The sequence below is a fragment of the Rattus norvegicus genome, chromosome 9 (assembly GCF_036323735.1).
Source record: "Rattus norvegicus strain BN/NHsdMcwi chromosome 9, GRCr8, whole genome shotgun sequence".
In the NCBI taxonomy this organism is placed as follows: Eukaryota; Metazoa; Chordata; class Mammalia; order Rodentia; family Muridae; genus Rattus; species Rattus norvegicus.
Window position 1 is genome coordinate 99814063 of NC_086027.1, and position 20227 is coordinate 99834289.

The 20227-nt window shown below is 48.9% G+C and overlaps 1 protein-coding gene across 1 annotated transcript in view; it reads left to right on the forward strand.

The window, feature by feature from the left end:
* Positions 1–8179: 8179 nt before the first annotated feature.
* The window catches only part of Twist2 (twist family bHLH transcription factor 2), a 44481-nt gene continuing 32433 nt past the window's right edge, over positions 8180–20227 (forward strand). Inside the window, exon 1 of the mRNA NM_021691.2 lies at positions 8180–8697. Within this exon, the coding sequence (NP_067723.1) occupies positions 8180–8662 (483 nt within the window). The 3' untranslated portion in view covers positions 8663–8697. The remainder of the gene's footprint in view (positions 8698–20227) is intronic.

Genomic DNA, 20227 nt, shown 5'->3' on the forward strand with positions numbered 1-20227 from the left:
GAGGAAAGAACCAGCTTCCACATGTGCACCATGGCACACACAGGGAGAAAATAATAAATGCATAAAAATGTAAAAAAACCCAACATGTATGATATAAGGAAGATAAATGCTATCACATTCCAGAAACACATGCATTCACAAACATGCACAGACTTGAGTACCCATGAACGTCACACACAGAAACACATATGTAAACACACACGTGCACACATGCAACATAAGCATACACGTACACACAATACAAACACAAGCAAACATACAATCACACATGCCTACAAACACACACATGCACTTTAACCAAGGTTATCCAGTTGTGTCTCCTTCTCTGTCACTCTGGGGAGGCCTGCAGCACACGCTTTGCTGCTCTGGTGACCTCTTAAAAGAGGAATTCGCCACATGCCTAGGACTGTCCCCCTGCAGATGTCTTTGGTGTGTTTTTACATTTGGGATGTAATCAGAATCTTAACACACACATTTAATTCTAAGCTCATGGCGTTAAATACGTCAGGTAAGTAGTGAGGACTCATGAATTTAGAGCTTTCTGAAGACTGTTTTGAAACATATATACAGTTATAATTTATGGTCTGCTAAGGCCCAAAATTGTCATGGGGAAGAGAGGCCATAATTTGTAATTATAAAATATAGGGCATGATGGATTCAAATGACCTTTCAGGGACGTTTATGGTCAGGCCACCTTGGAGCAGGACTTTATAAGGGTCGGGTGTGTGTGGCTACTTAAGTCTCTCTGCACAGACAGACGTAGAAGGGAGGATCACACTCTGTGTTTCCCCCAATGCCTGCTGGGGTCCCCAACAGAGGTCTCCATTTCTGGAAGTAGAGGTTGCCTTCACGCTGAGTCAAACTGGCTATCCATAGAAGGCTGCTCATTCACAGGGGGCAGACTGAGTCCCCGGCACTGAAAGTGTTAATCCAAGGGGGTCACAGGCAATAACAGAGACAGAGTCAAGTCTCTTGTGATCCCACTCTTTTTTTTAAAGCTTTACTTATCATGTATACAGTGTTCTGCCTGGACCTATGCCTACAGGCCAGAAGAGGGCATCAGATCTCATTACAGATGGTTGTGAGCCACCATGTGATTGCTGGGAATTGAACTTAGGACCTCTGGAAGAGCAGTCAGTGCTCTTAACCACTGAGCCATCTCTCCAGTCCTGGGATCCCACTCTTGGTCCTTTACCCTCCCTTCTATGTGGCTAGTACTGTAGCTGGGTCTCATTGATTTGTCTTACACGGCAATGCAAGTTCACATCCCTTCTTGCCCCAGTTAGTTTAAAGAAAAATCACAAAGACACTGTTGATGTCCTGGGATGTGCCAATGCGGCCTCACCCTAAACCAAGTCAAGCTTCATGCATTCTTGTCACACCAGGGACAGTCAATCTCTGAACTTCCCTTTCAGAAACTTCCCCCTCCACACACAGTGCAAATGCACACATGTACACACACCTACAGATGCACACTCCCCTTCAACAATGCAAGTGTGTGGTCGGTCACACATATGTACATGTATAAATAAACACACAACAACATATACATGCTGTGTTTCCCTCCCCAACATGTTTGCACAGGCGTGCACACACATGCACTTGCTTTCCTCTCCCCTCTCACACAGGATGCACACAATCCTTGGCTGCCTTCTACACTAGCTTTCTTTTTGGCAGCTGTCTTCAAAATCAAATCACTTATGGCCGCCACTTCCTTAGAGCACCTCTTTGCTTGCCCATGCCACGATCAGGAAATCCAAGCTCAGTATCTGGTACTATGTGAGACTCAGGAGCCTGGCCCACCTCTCTCAATGGTTCTCAAACCTCTACACATTGTTTGCCAGCCTCGTATCTCTTCCTGAGGAACCCCTTGCCAGCAGGACACCACGCTGCTCTCCTGTCTGTGCTTTATGGGAGCAACTGCAGCCCTTATTCCTGAAGTCTAGCCAGCTATGTCTCAGCGTAGAGGGTCAGGCCTCTTGTATCCGATGTGAGATCCCACGCGAAGGGAAGCAGAGCTGAGAGGAAGGGAGGGAGAGACAGGAGATAAAGCAACTCGGTCTTCTGGGTGTAGCCAAGCCTGAATGGAGAACAAGGCAAAGATACCCACATGAATTAGTTAACAGATTCCTTCTCTGCTAAGCAGATTCAGGTTGCAAGGGCACCAGGCCTGAGCTCCTACTACAGGTGCCCTCCCAGTGCAGGGGCATGGGCACCCCTTAGGTATGGGTGTGGCTCCTGGTGTGGGTGGTCTTACCCATCATGGTCAAAGGTGCAAGGAGTGCTTTGGTGGCTGAGCAGAGGAAGCAGAGGCAACAGGAGCACGTGATACCACTATATCCATCCATATTCACCATGGGTTTCCTGGAACTGGGACCCCGGGATCCAGAACTGGAAGAACTGTTATATAAATCCTTTAGGGGTGGGCTGCTTCCCTCTGCCTTAAATTCCCATGCCCATTCTCCCACTAGAGCTCTGCAGAATGGTGCTAGTGTGAGCCCACCATGCTGGGATCCTCACCCATTTAAGACCCTCCTTAGAATGAGCCTCTTTTTTTTTTTTTTTTCTGGCACGACATTGAAGCATGCTAGGTAAGAAAATCTGGGCTACGTGCTTGTGTCTCCTCTTCATTCCTAGGTTCCCAGAGCTGTGAGCCAACTCCCTAGCAGCAGCCAATGGTGACCACTAGGATTTGTTTGACCAACATTACTATTCGTGGGTTTGATGTATCTGATATATTTCTATCCATGACCATTATTGTCTGCCTATCCTGTCCCGTTCTGACCTGTGGAGTCATGTTCATTAGGTTCTTCTATCTTGGTTTGGGTTTCCACTGCTGTGAAGAGATCCAAGGCCAAGGCAACTGTTATAAAGGAAAGCATTTAAATTGGGGCTGGCTTACAGATTCAGAGGTTCAGTCTGCGGTCATCATGGTGGGAGCATGGCGGCATGCAGGCAGGCATGGTGCTGTGGAAATGGTTGAGAGTTCTACTCCAGGTTATGAAGGCATCAGGAGGAGAGTGGGGTATGAACATCTTAATGACACACCTCCTCCAACAAGGCCACACCTACTCTAAAAGACCAGACTTCCTAATAGTGTTACTTCCTATGGGGGCCTATGGGGGTCATTTTTATTTTGACCACCACATCTCCTTTTAACATGACCCAGTAGGTTAGGACACAGTCCTATTGATGCTCCAGTCTTACACGGCACAGTTCGGCCCCAGACCTTGACCAATGAATTGTTCACCCCAGCAGATAGCAGAAAGGTCAATGATCTCGGGGCTTCCTGGGGTCAGGACCAGGATGCCCACTGCTAATAAAATGAGGATGAGCCCCAATCCCACTGAACTCGGCACAGTCACTGACTCATCTCTTCCCATTAAATATCAGCATCTGCTTTCTTCGTCTCTGGAAATAGTGATTCCCAAAGACGTGAACTACTACTGTGAAAGCTGACGTAGAAACAGCGGTGATTTATCACTAGAAACACGAATACTGAGAAGCGTCTTAGCTGTCTTTCTTATCCACTGACAGAATGGCCGGCAAAATGCAATTTAAGGGAAGAAGGGTTTATGTTGGCTCAGCATAGGAAGGCATGGCAGCTAGCTGGTTACAGTCAGAAAGGAGAGAGAGAGAGAGAGAGAGAGAGAGAGAGAGAGAGAGAGAGAGAGAGAGATATTCTGGTGCTTAGCTTGCTTTTTCCTCTTCAAGAGTCTCGGCCACCGACCCCTGGGAAGGTGCCATCTATACCAAGGTAGACCCTCTCTCTTCAGTTAAACCTCTCTGGAAATGTCTGCAGATGTTGCCAGAGGCTTGTCTCTTAGATAATTCTAAACTCCACAAGCCAAGGCATTTGTCAAGCCAAGAAGAAACGGGGGGATTGGAAGGGAGCATGGGGATGTTTCCACCTGACACTGGGCTAAGTCCCGCGTAACACCACAAAAACAGTGATAACATCCTTTCCCTAGGGCCGTAGCACACAGCACTCGAAGGAGTTCTAAAAGCAGAGTCTCCCTATCTGCAGCCTGTAGCTTGGATGTGACTCCGTCCTCGGCAGCGGTGACTGAGGCAGGAGATTGTCTCTAGGACTCTATCGTCAGTGACTGCTATGACAGAGGCAGGGGATTGGCTCAGGGGCTCTATCACTTGCTGGAACTGGTCAGGCACCTCACTAGGAGTCAATCATTCACTGTGGGGCTTTCTTCAACCTGGGGTTTTAAGGGGAGACGCAAATGAACTCTCCTGCCTGGCAGACACTCGCTCGCTCAGGGAAGGTTCTGGATGACGCGAATCCAGCTGGGAAGGGCATGGGCCGTAACACAGCGTTGTTAATAAGCGAACAGCTCTGGCATGCAGCAAAGCAATCCTAAGACTCCCGCAGTTTATCGAGATGAGCTAACAGCTTGACATAATTCTCAGGAACCCACCTCTGGAATTAGGGCTCTTGTAGACAAGATGCTACATTCAGTGCCCGCTATGTCTGACAGTGATTCAAAACGGAAGGTACTCAGGTTCTCCTGCTGTGCAAGTAAGTCACTGGCGAGCTACTCCCAGGAACAATGGCGTAGAAAGAACCAGGAAGGCATCTTCAACCTCTTGATAAATGCCACCGATTCCGTTTTGACACAAACACTTTGCTGCGTGGCCTTCTTAAGCTTTGCCTCTCTTGACTCAAGAGAAGGTAGCAAGCCACGAGTTCCCCAGCCTGTACACACAGCAGCTCTGTTACATATCTAGGCTCACACGTCACAGCTTAGCCAAGTCTGCGGGAGCCCATGGGTGTGCTCACCGTATCTTGGAAATAGGTAGCAGTAGTAGCATTTAAAGGTATGAGTTTATTACTCTTTATATAGCCTCGGGAGGGGATGTTAAAAAAAATGTTTCCTGAGTATCGAGCACACATTTTATTGTCCTAATAAAGCTCAGGAGCTGTCTGACGTGTCCCAGCATTGAGGACCATCCCCAGGTGACAGCAGTGTCAGAACACCCGGCCAGCAGCCATCAAGTTCACTGTGAGACCAGAGTGCCCGGTCCTCCTCATTGGCCAAAAGAGAGCAGGCAATAGAAGAAGCTTTCAGAACTCCGGGTCGTATTTTTATTTAATAAATCGAAGGCCTGTGAAACAAAGCACACATTTTTACATTCACCAAAAGAAGCGTTGACATGATTTTCCACCTCGATAATGAATAAATATACCAAGAGCTGCATGTGTGCCCACGGACCCTTATTGCGTGATATTTCACACACGTCTGGGTGAGCCTGGGTGGTCCGGTGGATACCCACACACAAACACATTTTGTTCCTGTGTTATTAATACTTTGGTTTTATTAGCCTTATTAATGACTTGGTTTTTAAAAGAAAAAGAAAAAGTCGGGCGATATCAATAACCAGAGTATTATTACCCAAACGGGCTCATTTTCATCAGAGCTTCATTCCAAAAAACCTGAAGAGAGAAGACTGCTTACCACCTCCCTACTGTCCTGTTCCTGACACCCGAGAGACTCTGGTGTGTGTCCGTGCCTTACTCTTTTGTATTTTAAGTTTCAACAAAGGCAATGCCTGAGAGAGAATGGGGTTCCAAATTACACCAGCACAAGTTTTTCCTCAGACTCCTCACGCCGTTGATTTGTTAAAAGTGTTTAAAATAGAAACGAACAGAACACGGAAAGAAAAGTGAAGACCTAAGTGAGCTGCTGGGTGGGAATTCACAATTGCCCCGCCACTGTGGCCTCAGGAGAAATCTTCACGGCTAGTTCCTAGATCAGTCAGTGGCTTTCAACCTGTGGGTCTCAACCCCTTTGGGGGGTCCACATATCCAATATCCTGTATATCAGATATTTTATATTACTATTCATAACAGTAGCAAAACTACAGTTATGAAGTAGCAACAAAATAGTTTTATGGTTGAGGTGGTGGTGTGCGTCACCACAACATGAGGAACTGTATTAAAGGGTCGAAGCATTAGGAAGGCTGAGAACCACTGTCCTATGTAAAGGTGAACCCCATCCTGAGTGGCAGCTCCATGTTCTGTGCAATGTCCCCACCCCCATCCTCAGGCTGAACTGAGCCCCGGCAGCTTGAGACCTACCAGGCTTCTTGGCTGGGCTGTTTTCCTTTCCCTCTCAACTATGACCTCTGCCTGGGGGAGGAAGGGAGGAGGGGAGAGGAGAAGACAGCGAGAAAGAGAAACACAGACTCAAGAAGGAGGGAGGGGGCTGGGCTGGGTACCAGAAGGCTTCTGTTGGAAAAACACCCTTTGGTTATAGAGGGAGGACAGTATCACCTGATTTATTTATTTAAGCCGGACTTTAAAGGAGGTCCAGGTCAGAAGACTCCTCACCCCGAGTGATACAGGGTGATAAAAGTGACCCAGCATGCCTGCACCCGAGGTCTTCCACCCGGAAGTCCGGGAGAAGGCCACCCCAGGCAGGCAGGAAGCTGGGATCTGGGTGCAGCTTTTGCTTTTTATAGTAATTTTAAATTTTTAAAAGACGGAGGAAAGCTACTTTGGGACACTGGATAAAATGTGGCCTTCCCAGAAGGTAAGTCAGCCTGGCGCTGGGCACTGTGACTGAAGGAGACCTTTATCCTTCCGAAGCCTGGGAATGTTTAACAAGCTACATGTAGCACTGTGACAGTCCTCTGCGAGTGGGCCTGCTCTCCACAGAGCATTTTTCCAGTGGTGGGAGTTGGATGTTCCCATCGCTGTGGCGACGGGGCAAGAAATGGCATACACAGCCTTTTCTTGCCCCTAGACAGTGGTCTTAACCCACGGGCCCCACTTCATGGCCCTCCCCACTGCCTCCAGGAGAGGCTGAGACTGAGCACTCTGGCCCCAGGTTCAACTTCAATAAGACCTAGTCAGCCCTTGATCACAGGGCTTCTCTGACAGCCATGCTCAAGCCTGGCCTAGTTGAGCCCAGGTCACCTGGGAATAGGTTCAAAGGCAAGGAAGCTGTAAACCACCTCCAGGCCCCAGCTAGAGCGGCCTAGCGAACAAAGAGACCCCAAGCACTTCAAACGCGCTGGAGCTCAGCGCTCAGAGTCCAGATGGCAAAGAGCCGGGGGTCCGTGATGTCTGTTCGCCATGGCCTGGCCCAACGTTGTGCAATCCTGAGCCCTCCTGCCCCCTGCCCATCAGTGCCCAGAGCAGGGGACTTCAGACAGGTTCAGCCTCTCCCAAGTCTTAGTGTTCTGGGCCGACCGACCGCCTGCAAACGAAGCAGAGTGCAGAGGCTGAGGCTGAATCCCAAGCCAGAATCCAGTATTCAGGGCAAGGTCATGTAGGCAGGCCTAGCGGGCACATGGGCGCTCCCGCAGAGGCTCGCTGTGGTACCTAAGCTATAAAGCATTTAGGGGCAGGTCTGAAAACGTGTCCACGCTGAAGCACCCCAGAAAGTCGGGATTGAAAAAGGAGTCCCAACTCGCATTCTGGCCAGAGCGGGAGCAGCATCTCTATGAATCCTACAGGCGAGATGGTGGGGGTGGGCATCTCTGCCAACAGGCGAGTATCTGCCTTGCCCCGGGTCGTGGCACTCTGCCTGCACAGCTCCACTCACTGCGGGCAGGATCGCGTTGCAGACGCTGAGGTCTCAGTGCGCGCCCCGAGAGGCTCCCAGCTGCGTTCTCGGTCCGCGGAGCACATCTGGGCTTGGACTCGCCTCCTCCACCCCTCGCAGACACCCTGCACCCTGGCAGGGCCAAATCTGCTCCAGGAGACTCAGACAAAGCCAGGCACCGTTGAGCCTAGGGGTCAGCACCGCTGATTAGCGGCCCGCGCCTGAGGTAGAAGCGCAGGCTGTGCGCGCAGACCTGGCCTCCGGGATGCTGGCCACAGTCAGGGCCGAAAAAAGAGGAGACAAAACTGAAAGTGCCGCCCCGGGTGGGAGGGGGGGCGGGGGCGGCCGGCGAAGGGCCCAGAACTTGTCCTGCCCCTGGCCACGGTGGCCAATCAGCGCGCCGCCCTCGCTCCTGACAGCTATTTAGCAACCCAGCCGGGATAGAGTTTCCAAAAAAGTTAGAATAACTTCCTCTCCCGGAGACCTCGGTTTTGCACAAGCCGGCCTCGAAATCAGAGCCTTTGCGAGCGACCCGGAGCCTCTGCTCCGCGGCCGCGGGCTTGGCCAGTGGCGTGCGCTCGGCGCCCCCCCAGCCCCACGCGCGCCGGGCGGGCGCCATGGAGGAGGGCTCCAGCTCGCCGGTGTCCCCCGTGGACAGTCTGGGCACCAGCGAGGAAGAGCTGGAGCGGCAGCCCAAGCGCTTCGGCCGGAAGCGGCGCTACAGCAAGAAATCGAGCGAAGATGGCAGCCCGACCCCGGGCAAGCGCGGCAAGAAGGGCAGCCCGAGCGCGCAGTCCTTCGAGGAGCTGCAGAGCCAGCGCATCCTAGCCAACGTGCGCGAGCGCCAGCGCACCCAGTCGCTCAACGAGGCCTTCGCCGCGCTGCGCAAGATCATCCCCACGCTCCCCTCTGACAAGCTTAGCAAGATCCAGACGCTCAAGCTGGCCGCCAGGTACATAGACTTCCTCTACCAGGTCCTGCAAAGCGACGAGATGGACAATAAGATGACCAGCTGCAGCTACGTGGCTCACGAGCGTCTCAGCTACGCCTTCTCCGTGTGGCGCATGGAGGGCGCGTGGTCCATGTCCGCCTCCCACTAGCGCCGCGCCACCCACCTCCGGAGCCGCACGCCAGGGTAGGTACTGGGTATGATGGGTATCCACGACGTACGGGTGGGTGGGCAGACGGGCCTGGATATCTCTCCTAGTGAAGGTCCCTCAGATTACCGCACAGGGATGGGGTAAAGTTCCTCACCCTGCAGGGATTGGCGGGACATGAAAAAGCTCTCCTATCTCAGGGGCACGCCCGAGGCCTTTTGCCAGGGGTATCAGTTCTGAACCCACTCGCCAGTGGCTCCCCAGCAGGGTCCAAATACACAAATGGTCACACTTCCTATTCTTGCTGGATGGGTGTCTGTGGATGACCCCGTGGGGAGCGGTTGTCAAAATATCTTTAGGCCAGCGGAGGCCAGGAGATGCGATACCCGCTGGTTTGTGGCAGACCTGTTGCTTCGCGCTCATTCTGTGGAGCCGCGGAGCCCACGCGTGGTGCAGACAATCGGCTCTTTCTGACTGCAGTTCCGGCCCGCGCCTTGGACGCTAGGGCGTTTGAGCCCGCTCAGTAGGTACAATGATGGTGGCTCGGCAGGAAGGTTTCTGTTCAGTGTTGGGGCTCCAGGTTCACAGCAGTGAGGAGCAGATCGCTGGGCGCCAGGAGTGCAGTAGACACTGTCGCCCCAAAAGTTTAGAAGCCCCCAAGCGCCCAGGCCTGGGTGGATGTAGCGGCTTGAAGTATCTGGCTGAGGCAAGCAGGTGGATCGTGTTTAGAGTTGTATGCCTAGGGTACCGCCATCCTTGAACTTGGAAACACAGAGGCAAGCAAGGCAAGGGATCCAGGCTGGGTAACAGGTCTGAGTATGGGGTGGGTGTTGATGAAGACGCAGTGTGAACAAGGCGTGAAGGCACCTCTACAGCTGAGCACCCGCTGCTCAGCAGACGAATCCTTAGGCGGTCCCAGGGGCAGTGTCCTCCAGACCAGGCTTGCAGGCTGTGCTTCTCTGAGGCCTTGCTTGGATCTTCGAGGGGAGCGTCGTGTAGAAAAAGTCTTCTCACATAATTTCCCTTGGTTTTTCACACATCTTGTAAGTTTTTTCAGATGAAAGTCTCCACTTTACACGGAAAGAATTTAGGTTAATCAAGATCAGCGTGGCTGTCCGTTATCCCAAACATCTATTTCCGATTTTATTATTTATAATATCTTGAAAGTTGCTGCTGTGACTACAAAATGCTGGCTTCATACAGTGGGTTTGTTTTCTTTCTTCTTTCCTCTTTTCCCCCCATTCTTCTTTCTTTCCTTCTTTTTTTAAAATCTTTTATTTCTGTCATCAAAAACTGTTTTCATGAAATAACCCCCCGGGATAAGGACTATTTTATAGTTTCAAAGAAGAGCTTTTAACAGAGTCACTTGTGGGAATCTTCCCCTATGTTTGTCAAAAACAGATGGGAATTGTCTCCATCACGTATTTCTCTAGGAAAGAAAGTTTGGGTTGGCAAAGTACACGAAGCTACAGAGGGATAATACATTAATTCTGTTTTTCGCTGCCTAAATTATGAGTGTCCATTAGTTAAGTTCCACTCACCCCTCTTACCACCATGGTTTACAACATGTCTGAGGAAGCCGAGGCAGATGAAACGCACCATCTTTTTTTATACACACACACATAGAATTTGTTTAAGGAAAATGTCAACAGAACTATCGTTAAGATAGTCCTTCTGAAAATTATTGAAAGCCAACCCCAGGAGATCCTACCCTGGTGCAAGAATTCAGTAGGGGTATTTAAAATTCATTTTAAGATAATTGCTCTCTTCGACAATTTTGACTCAATCACAGTTCGCAATCAAATATGTTTTAAAATCCAAAATGCAGTATCTGTAATAAACAAATGAAAAATGTTAAGAGCTTATTTGGACAAAAAGGCATTAAACTATCAGATAACACATTGGGTTGGAAGGCAAGATGCAGGCCTGTTTACTTTCAAATAATCAAATACAATGGCTAGTCGGGTTAGCCGGAGCCTGGCCACACAGAGGACTCTTTCCAAGGGAATGTGTCCATGTTTGATGCACTCGCTGATGCTGGACCTGCCTTGGTCTAATTTATTAGGGTTGTGCTAACGAATATCTTTATGCTCCTACTAAGCCTTAGCCCATCCCTCTGGAGGAGCATAAATACGATTGCAATTACTTTAATCTCCTAGAAACGTTGCTAATTGTAATTGGTTATTTCTCTGTAACATTTCCAAAGGACATTAATTATAGACCTGGAGGGAGAAGGACCTAGACATTTCAGTGAACTGTATATACTTTTAATGTCTATTGTGACATATTTTTTTTTTTTACTAACGACACAAAACTTAAATCATCCTGGACTGTGGAGAGCAATGGGGCCTGGGCCCTGACATCCAGCTTATATTAAATTTTATCCTGTCTTTCTTTGGCTGGGTGCTCAAATCTCCATTAGACTGGGTATCAGGGCTCTTCCCAGTCAGCAGGACTCAAATAACCGAAAGAAGTCTCAGAAGGGGCCCAGCATGTTTGCGACATGGAGGAGCCCTCTGAGTTGGGTTGCTGTCACCTGGTCCAGAACAGAGACGGGCAGCCATTTCTCATCCACTATTTATCCTGCCGTCTTAGTCATGGTTGAAGGCGGCATCGGTTCCCATTCTGCTGACTCTGCACAGCTTTTCAACAGGTTTTCATCTCCAACGACTGTGCTTTCCTTTCCCTTTTTCTTTCCTTCCGAGCACTCTTGATTCCTGCGGACAGAGTATGTGTCTCCCTCACCTTCCAACCCATGTCAGCCTCTCCTCTCCCCTGGAAGTTTGCTTCATGGAGGTGTTTGCTGCATCGGGGTGTTAGCTAGTCTCAAAATAAAACTCGCCTGGGGAGGAACGGAAACGCACAAGCCCAGCAGGGCTTTTGTTTGTTGAGTAGACCAGAGAGGAGGTCCAGGAGGTACAACCGAAATGGTCTTACAGAACTCCCTACAGTAAGAGCTGCCGGTGGGATCCGTCCTCCTGAAGATCAGTAGCGTTTTCCTGCTTCCCATCTGGATGGGGGTGGTGGCTGGAGAGGCTGGGGTGACTTTCTGAGGTCATTTGAAGTGTCCTTTACTGAGGTTGTCTGAAAATCCTCTCTTTCAAACAGGTTGTAAGTCTGGAAGCATTGAGTTTCCACTGGCCTCCCTCACTGTGTCCTGAATGGAAGGCACAGATGCAGGACTAATTTTGCCTGGCAAAGAAATCACGAGGTCCACTCTTTGTGCACAGGGCACTGAAACTCGTAACTGAAGTTTAAATACGGACTTAGAAAATATTTTAATAAGCCAAGTTTAAAGGCTGCACTTCTGGGGCAGTTTTCAGGTTAGGGTCTGCGTCCCTCCATTCTCGCTGGTGTCTTTAAGAGCCTTGTGAACGGGGCGGGAATGTCTGTGTGTGTTGTGTCTTTTCTTGGGAAGGCAGAAGTGTGCTACAGAAAGCAAAGTGAATGCAAAGCTCTCCACCATCAGTGAGATCACGAAGGAGGCCGTAAAATTCAAAGGGGTGGGTAAGTTACTGTAGCCATGAAGCGGAGCCTCGCCTCCATTACAGAAGGAACAGGATCTAAGACACACACAGATGGCTGCTTTCCAAGGCCAAGATGAAACTAAACAGTCAGAAAATGTTTCAAAAGGTATTGTTCCTGGTCACCTGAGCCTACACATGTGGTAAAACTGGAAGGCGTGGAACACACACACACACAAAACACATACACACACACACATACACACACACACCACATGCACACACACATACACACACACACTTACACACACACAAAACACACACATACATATTCACACACACCACACACACGCACACACACACAAAACACACACACATGCACACACACATACACACACAATGCACACACATGCACACACACACGCACACACACACATACACACACACACCACACGCACACACACATATACATGCACACACACACATACACACATACACACACAAAACACACACACAATGCACACACAATGCACACACATGCACACACACATGCACACACACATGCACACACATACACACACACACACACACACACACCACTCACCTATGCAGAAATATGCTGACACCTGAAGAAGACAGTCTAAGGGCTAGGAAGTCTAGGAAGATGCCATCCTTAGGAGAAAATGTGTAAAAACGCAGAACCTCCTTGAAAATTTAAATGTATCACAAAGTTAAAAATTTTAAAGTATTTATTGGCCTAGAATCATTGTCCACACGTTGGAAAATGTTTCTTGAAGACACTTTCCTTCAAGTATACCATAGACTTTGTTCTTATCCACCCCCCTTCCCAGTTTAAAAAAATATTCTATAAGAATTAGTCTGTATTTAAATGGGCAGACTTCAGAAGGAGCTATTACTGTTTTATCTGAATAATAAACTAAAGAAAATCTATATGACAGTCTACATTTTTCCTCGTCTGTGTTACCTTACTTCTATTTAGAATGTGAGGTCTTGAGATAGATATCATTAATTAGAAGCTCCCAAGCAAAGAGTGGTGTCTCAGAAACTTGGGAGGGAGCATTAATTCCAACAGGAATTGGCCTCCAGACTAATAGAGAAAAAACTTCACAAGTGGATTTGCAGACATTCTCGTCTGAAAGGGGCAGTTGTCTACTCCTGAGGATGTCACTACTGGCTTTCCTCAGTGCTAAAGGGTGATTTAGAATAATATAAATACGGAAGTTTCAGAGTTTGTGTGTGAGAGAGAGACAGAGATATGGGACGAGGTCTCAAATCATGGACTTTGTCTTCAGAACACATTCTGTGACCCTGTTTCGCAGCAAGCCTTCCTATGTGATTTAGTTATGTTAAACTACGCCTTAATTGAGTGTTTATTTGGGACGAGAATGTGAGGTTAAGGCTGTAATTTTCATGCTGATGTAAACTGAGGCACAGTGGAATTTTTTTCTCTCCCCTAGTCAGTGATTACCAATGGTTGTCACATCAAAGGGAGCCTTGGATCTGAAGCTGGAGGGGCTAGCATGTGACTTTACCTCAGCACGAAGGAAATGTTCAGCACTCCTTGAAAACAGTGATTTTGAACAGTGTTTGAGTGGCTTGGAATGTTCTGGTATTGTCCCTAACTCTTGCTCAGAATCTTATCACCGTCCTGTGTTTATGAATGAGACAAGACAGGGCTGAGATCCCCAGCTGCTCTGTCTAAGAGGCTTCTCAGGGTTCAGCCTCGGTTCCCCCATTGCTTCCCTTTATCATGCGACCCAGCGGAGGTTAGGGCGACCCAGCCTCTGCCTATTTAGAACTGTGACTTCATTTCTGGGGTCTCAGGAAAAGCATCTTCTGACCCGATTGAGCCCTCAGATTCTGTGGTCCTGTTTTCTGCCAGTTCGATGAAGGGCAGGGTTGAAGGTTGTTAGGTTGAGCCTAACACAGGCAGAGATTCCAAATTCTCCTGTCTAACTCACATTCTGCCCAAAGAGCCTGTTCATTGACAGCACATTTGGTCGGGGTGGGGGTCTGGGGGGTGTTCTGGAGTTTATCTGTGTTTCTGCTTATCTGGGGTGTGTCTGCGAGGCGGTGGATTTGAAGGAAACCTTGACTTTCAGTAACCCTTTGTGACCAGACATCCTCCCTGTGGTTGAGTTTGGTGGTGTGATGGAAAGCAGAGAGGTTCCGGAGAGTCAGTGAAGGCAGCTCTAGTCAGCTGTTAGAGAGAGGGCCGGGCTCCATCCCTCTGCTGCCTTCCTGGCTCAGAAAGAAGGCAGGCCCACACTTTTACTTTGTACCATTTCCCATTGTCTCACAGACAAGTGCCACCCAGCCTTCTTCCTGCCTTTTAAAATAATTTTATTCTTATTTTATGTGTTGGAAATTTGTTAACATATGTATATCCATATCTATCAATATCTATCTATCTATCTATCTATCTATCTATCTATCTATCTATCTATCACTATGCTGTGTTTGCTCCTGGTGCATCAAATCACCCTGGAACTAGAGTTACAGATGGTTGTGAGCCACCATGTGCGTGCAAGGAATCAAACCTGGGTCCTCTCAGTGCAGCCAGTGCTCCGTCCCCCAGAGCATCTTTCCAGCACCCCCATACACACACAGCCTTTCTGTGACCCAGAGAGTCTTCATGGCTTGGACAGCAGGAAAAGGCTGCCTTGTAAAATAAACAGACTGGGAAAAGAAATAGCCTGCAGCTCACGGGTTCCTTTGTGTGATCCACTCAGAGGTGATCCACTCAGAGTTAACACTCCCCGCTCAGAAATGCCAGCAGCTAGTATTTTCTTTACATCTTATCTAGAGACGAGCGTTCTGTCGTCCCTCTCAGGTATGTAGGTGGACTGAATCAGAAAGATCGGAACTCAACTGCAGGTTGCTTCCCATGGAGTGGTAAAGTGTCAGCGGTCTTTCTCAGACTTTCACCCCAGGGGTTCAGAGGGAAGGGTGCCCCTAGTGAATCAGCCCAGGTCATTGGTAGGCTTGGAAAACTCTGCTCTGACTGCGGCACTTTCCAGAGACTTGTGCAAACTTTTAATCTGATTCTTAAAGAGATTACGTGTCTGGATACATTAAAACATTGTTACCATTTCTGTGAATAAAGCCTAAGTGTCTGCAGAGTGGGAGGGCAAGGAGTGGGAAGGTATGTTTTTTATGTTTGATTGTTTTGGTTTTGGTTTTGGTTTGAACTTGAGCTGCCTCATGCCTCTATTGCTACACTGGGGTTGATATGTGACTGGTTTCTTCACCGGGGATTGATTGCTTTTCCTGAAATCAATTAGTACTGAATCACAGACTTGGACATACGCTGGCTTCTAACTATCTCGATCCATTAGCATGGGCCCAGCTGCCAGAATTCTCCTCTTCCAGTGGATCTGACTATGTTGCTACATGTAGCTAGGAACCTTCCAGTAAAGAATCCAGTCACTGAGTCTTCTGTTGTGACCATTCTTACCTCTGGAAATTCTGTCTTCTTCTTCAGACCCAGTGCACCTGTTGACTCTTTAGCTATGACATCATCTTTGTAAAAATGATTTCCATAAGTCCCAGTGAGGTTTCCCATACAAAGGCAATAGAAGATCCCAAAGATTGACCTTGTGTTCAGTGGGGTGGCAAGGCCGTATTTAAGGGGTAAACACGCTTTCTGGGAGGATCCGGTCATTTTGGAGTCCTGGGAGTTCCATGTTCTGTGAACTGCTCACCCAGACCCACATGTGTGCTTGGAGACCCTTCTCCTTAGCTGGCTGCTGCTTTTGTTTTCATCGTTGTTGCTGTCATTGTTATTATTATGCCTATTAATAGTAGCAATAAAATAAAACAGCCCCAATCAGATATGAATGTCTCTATCCTAAGAACCTAGAAGTATCCTATTTTGTGGATTTGACTCTTCCAACTTGCTTATATCCCCAAACTGCAACAGGGGATTAGCTGTGGCCCTACCCAAGGGTGTGGCAGAGCAGGTAACTCCCTCAAGTGGAGCTGAGACTTATGGAGTCGATCGCTTCTGGCAGCCCAGGGCCCATCCATGCTGTATAAACAAGCTGGACTATAAGGGCAGCATGGACTTTGGGGTGTTTCTCCAGATGGGAAGCAGATATCAGGGCTCCCTGATGAACCATCTTCTGAGGACAGAGGGTGTTCTCTAAAGAGCCAGTGGAACCCAATCCTTTAGGTGACCCCTCGGCTTGTCTCACGTTCTCTCTCTGTGTACTGTACTTTAAACGTGAGCAGTTCTGTGTCATTTCGATACAGGACAATTTCACTAGGAACCTCATGTACGTTAGTGTGCCGCTTATAAGGGCAAAACAGGCAAGAAAATTGAAATAGAAGCAGGAAAAGTGCTCAGATTTGCTGAGGGCATAGTGTGGACTCTGGAGGAGCTCTAGTCAAAAAGCAGAAGACTTTGGGCTGTGTGGGCTCTACTCCTCTATTGCCACACACAGAACCTCTTCTCAGTCCAGAAGCCCTAAGAGCAGAAGTTCTCAACTTGTGGGTGGCCACCCCCAAACGCTTTCACAGGGATTGCATATCTGGTATCCCACACGTCAGATATTTGCATTACGGTTCGTAACAGTAGCACATAGCAGTTAGGAAGTAGCAATGAAATAATTTTATGGCTGGGGCTCAGCACAACTCGAGGAACGGTATTAAAGGGTTGCAGCACTAGGAAGGTTGAGAACCAGTGAGATTCAGAAGAGTTCCATGAGAATAAGCCTACCCCACCTAGCCTCAAGAACGATAGAACTACAAAACCTTGTCAGTCCCATGAGCCGAGGCTGGCCCAGGGCAGACCACTCTGTTCCGTGAAGGAAATCAAAACCTACAGCAGCGATCCTGCTTCTGAAGACCCTATCAGGACCAGGCCTTGGAAGCCAGAGAGGGCAGGGGTCCTCAGGGCATGAGTTGGGACTCTGGGAAGAAGGCTCAAGTGGCCCAGAGCAGGGCAGCAGAGGCACAAAAGGACCCTTTCCAGACAGCGAAGGCAGCATTAGAAAGGACTCAATGGGTTGTATGCAAAGAGCTATCCCACTGCTCTATGGCCTCACAGCCTTGGGCAGAACTCTTTGGGTGTGAACTCAGGACCATTCGGCCTTCACAGGTCTAAGGAGAGGAAGTGGAGGTCGTGATTCAGTTTGTTGTCCTTTTCCGAATTTAATGACTGTAAGTACAGTTCCATGGTCACTGTTGCTTCAAAAACCGCTGTGCCACCAAGACTCAGAGAAAACTGAATCAACCCTCTCTTTGAAGGGGAGCCAGACCACCCAGCAGAGCAACCTTCCTCGTGCGTGGCAGGACTTTGGTTGATGACGGAACGTGCCACCCTGAGGCTTTTCTGTAGTCGGCTCCTTGTCGGGTGGCCCGTGCTGTGCATCTCCCTTGTACTTACAGTATCGCTTAGGGCCAATTGTGCCGTTCACTTTTTCTGCCCAGAGAGAGGGAAAGGGCAAGTAGAAGACAAGGCACTTGTCCCTGGGTGCCACTTGAGCCCCTCCTGCCTGGTGCTTCCCCTAGTGCAGCAGTCAGTTACGGCTCCTGGGGACAACTAAACGCTTGTGGCTGCCTGTGAGCCAAGGACTCCACACAATGGATTTTGAAATTAGTTTAAGTCACTGTTTCCAGAGTAAATCACGTGTGAGTCTTTGCCCTCAGAAACTTCTGACGTGGTATTTTTCTAATTTGGGAAAGTTTAATTAGACAGAAACCAAAGGCCTTCTTTGGTTGCCTTCGTAGGAATCGAGCTGGTTCTCCAGGGGCCTTCTAGGCAGAGTGCACTCCTTTGTGTCTGGCAGATCTGACCTAGAATACAACAGCTGAAGTCAGGCATGGGGTGAGGAACACTTTCCTGCTTCCAGGTCTGCAGTTTTCTGAGGTGGTGGTGGGGTGCTCTCTGGGCCTCAGTTTCTCCATTTGTAAAATGGTGAGTTTCTGAGATCCCTCCAAAATCTCTTAAGTGCTGATCTGGCCCAGCAATTCCATCACAAATACATAACCCAAAGCCACGAAAATATATGCGGAAACCTATGTGTGTGTAGAGACGTTCACAGCAGCAGGAGGGCAGGAACAACACAGGTCCATCGGCTCAGGGAGGGTGGATAACGTGAATCCCACCCAGATGGAGAAAGACCACACCCACATAGCGCCAGGGTCCATCTTGAAAGCATGTGAAGCTCAAGCAGTGAATTGAAAAGGGGCCACAATTCTTGTGACTCTGCAGAAAGCTGGCTGGAGGCTGCCAGAGGCTGGCGACGGTGAAGTAGAGAGACCTGCAAGCAGGTGTGGGATTTCTGGATGGAGGGAGGAAAATGTTTTGGAATGTACTAATGATGGTGTTTCCACAACGGGAATGCATTTGATCATACAGTTATGGGATACTTAAAAACGTTTCAAATCACAAGTTTTGTGTATTTCACTATGTCCCCGACTCTATTTCAGAAATGCTGGTAGCATGTGTCTGCTTTTACCCCTGACTGAAGTTCTGAACTGCTCAGTTCTCGAGGCTCTCAAAGCTGGACTGAGTTCATGATCTCTGAAGAGTGGGATAGAGAAGAGTAAGTGTGTGACCACCCACTGACAAGGGCAGAGACATTTTGCATGATGGCAATGGGGTGACTAGAGATGGCATTGCCCACCTTGGTGACGGGGCAGACCCACCTGGATTAGTCTGTCTGTCTGTCTGTCTGTCTACCTGCAGAGAAAACCATATCAGGCTGCTGTCTAGATCCAGAGACCCTCCAAGCACTGGTACCAACAGCAAGGATATAAGACCCTTACTTGTCTTTTGCATAGATGCTGTCCCCAGAAGGGACACTGGGAAGGTGGTATCATGTCATTCAAGGCCATTAGGTTGTCTTTCTTTCACACTCCCCCCCCTCCACTTTTCTCCCAGATGCATGAACTCTGCTGTGTTCCACAGTGTCCTTGAGACATTGTAACAGCCTCCCAGGCAAGAAGGATTGATAGGAGGGCTCTGTATTTTTGTAGGCAGAGTTCAATCTTATTCCTTTTTTTAAATTATTACATTTAGAATCTATCTATCTATCTATCTATCTATCTATCTATCTATCTATCATCGATCTAATCTATTGTCTGTCTGTCTGTCTGTCTGTCTGTCTGTCTATTGTGAGAATGTGCCACAGCCCATGTGTGGAGGTCAGAGGACAATTTGTGAACGTTCGCTCTCTCCTCTCATCGTGTGGGCTCTGGGGACTGAACTCAGGTTCTCGGTCTTTGTGGAAAGTTCCTTTACCCACTGGGTTATCCACCTCACAAATCCTCAGCCCTGTTTCTCTAGGAAAGCCATCGATTTGGTGGTACCATGCATGCACTCTGGTGTTGAGATGTTTGTGGAAACCCAGCCTCTTGCTGGCCTGAGTGTTGGCCGGATTTTGAGAATCTGGGCAGGGATATCCTCCTGCCCATTCTCAGGAAGCTGCCAGCAGACAAAAGCCACTTATCTTGGCACTGCCCCCCACTTCTCCCTGCACCACCCTAGGCCAAGTGGAACAGAGAGAGAGAGATCCCAAAAGGGTAGGTGGAAACAGAAGAATCAGCCTGAGTCCCGGGTAAGCTATGCTTTGGCTTGATGAGAGAAACTGGATCATTCTACAATACGGACACTGTGTGGTCTTGTAGCCCCTCTGCTCCTGCCAGGAGTGGGCTCCCCTGCATCTGTGGGGCTCTAAGCTACAGACAGATGCACGTCTGTTCACCACACACTGCTCACCGTCACAGGCAACACACGTGTTCTCTTAGGGATGCTCTCTTAGGGATGTTGCTCTGTTTCTCTTTTCAGACGCTCAGGAGAGACACTGCCATGCCAGTCTCTGGTCACAGGTATCTATATACTATCCCTTTCCTCCTGTGACTCCCAAGTGGCTTTCGGAGATGCTCTGTAGATGTCATGGGCCAGGTCAGCACATTTGGGTTTGCAGTGCTCCCTCCTGCTGTGTTCCTGACACTGTCCCCAAAGAAAGGGGCCTGACAGGAAAGCATGCATTCAGTAAGCTTCTCCTTCAGCTACCTGTTCCCGGAGAACTGAGAGCCAAGTCAGACTTCCGGGTGAGTCCCCAAGAGAAACATG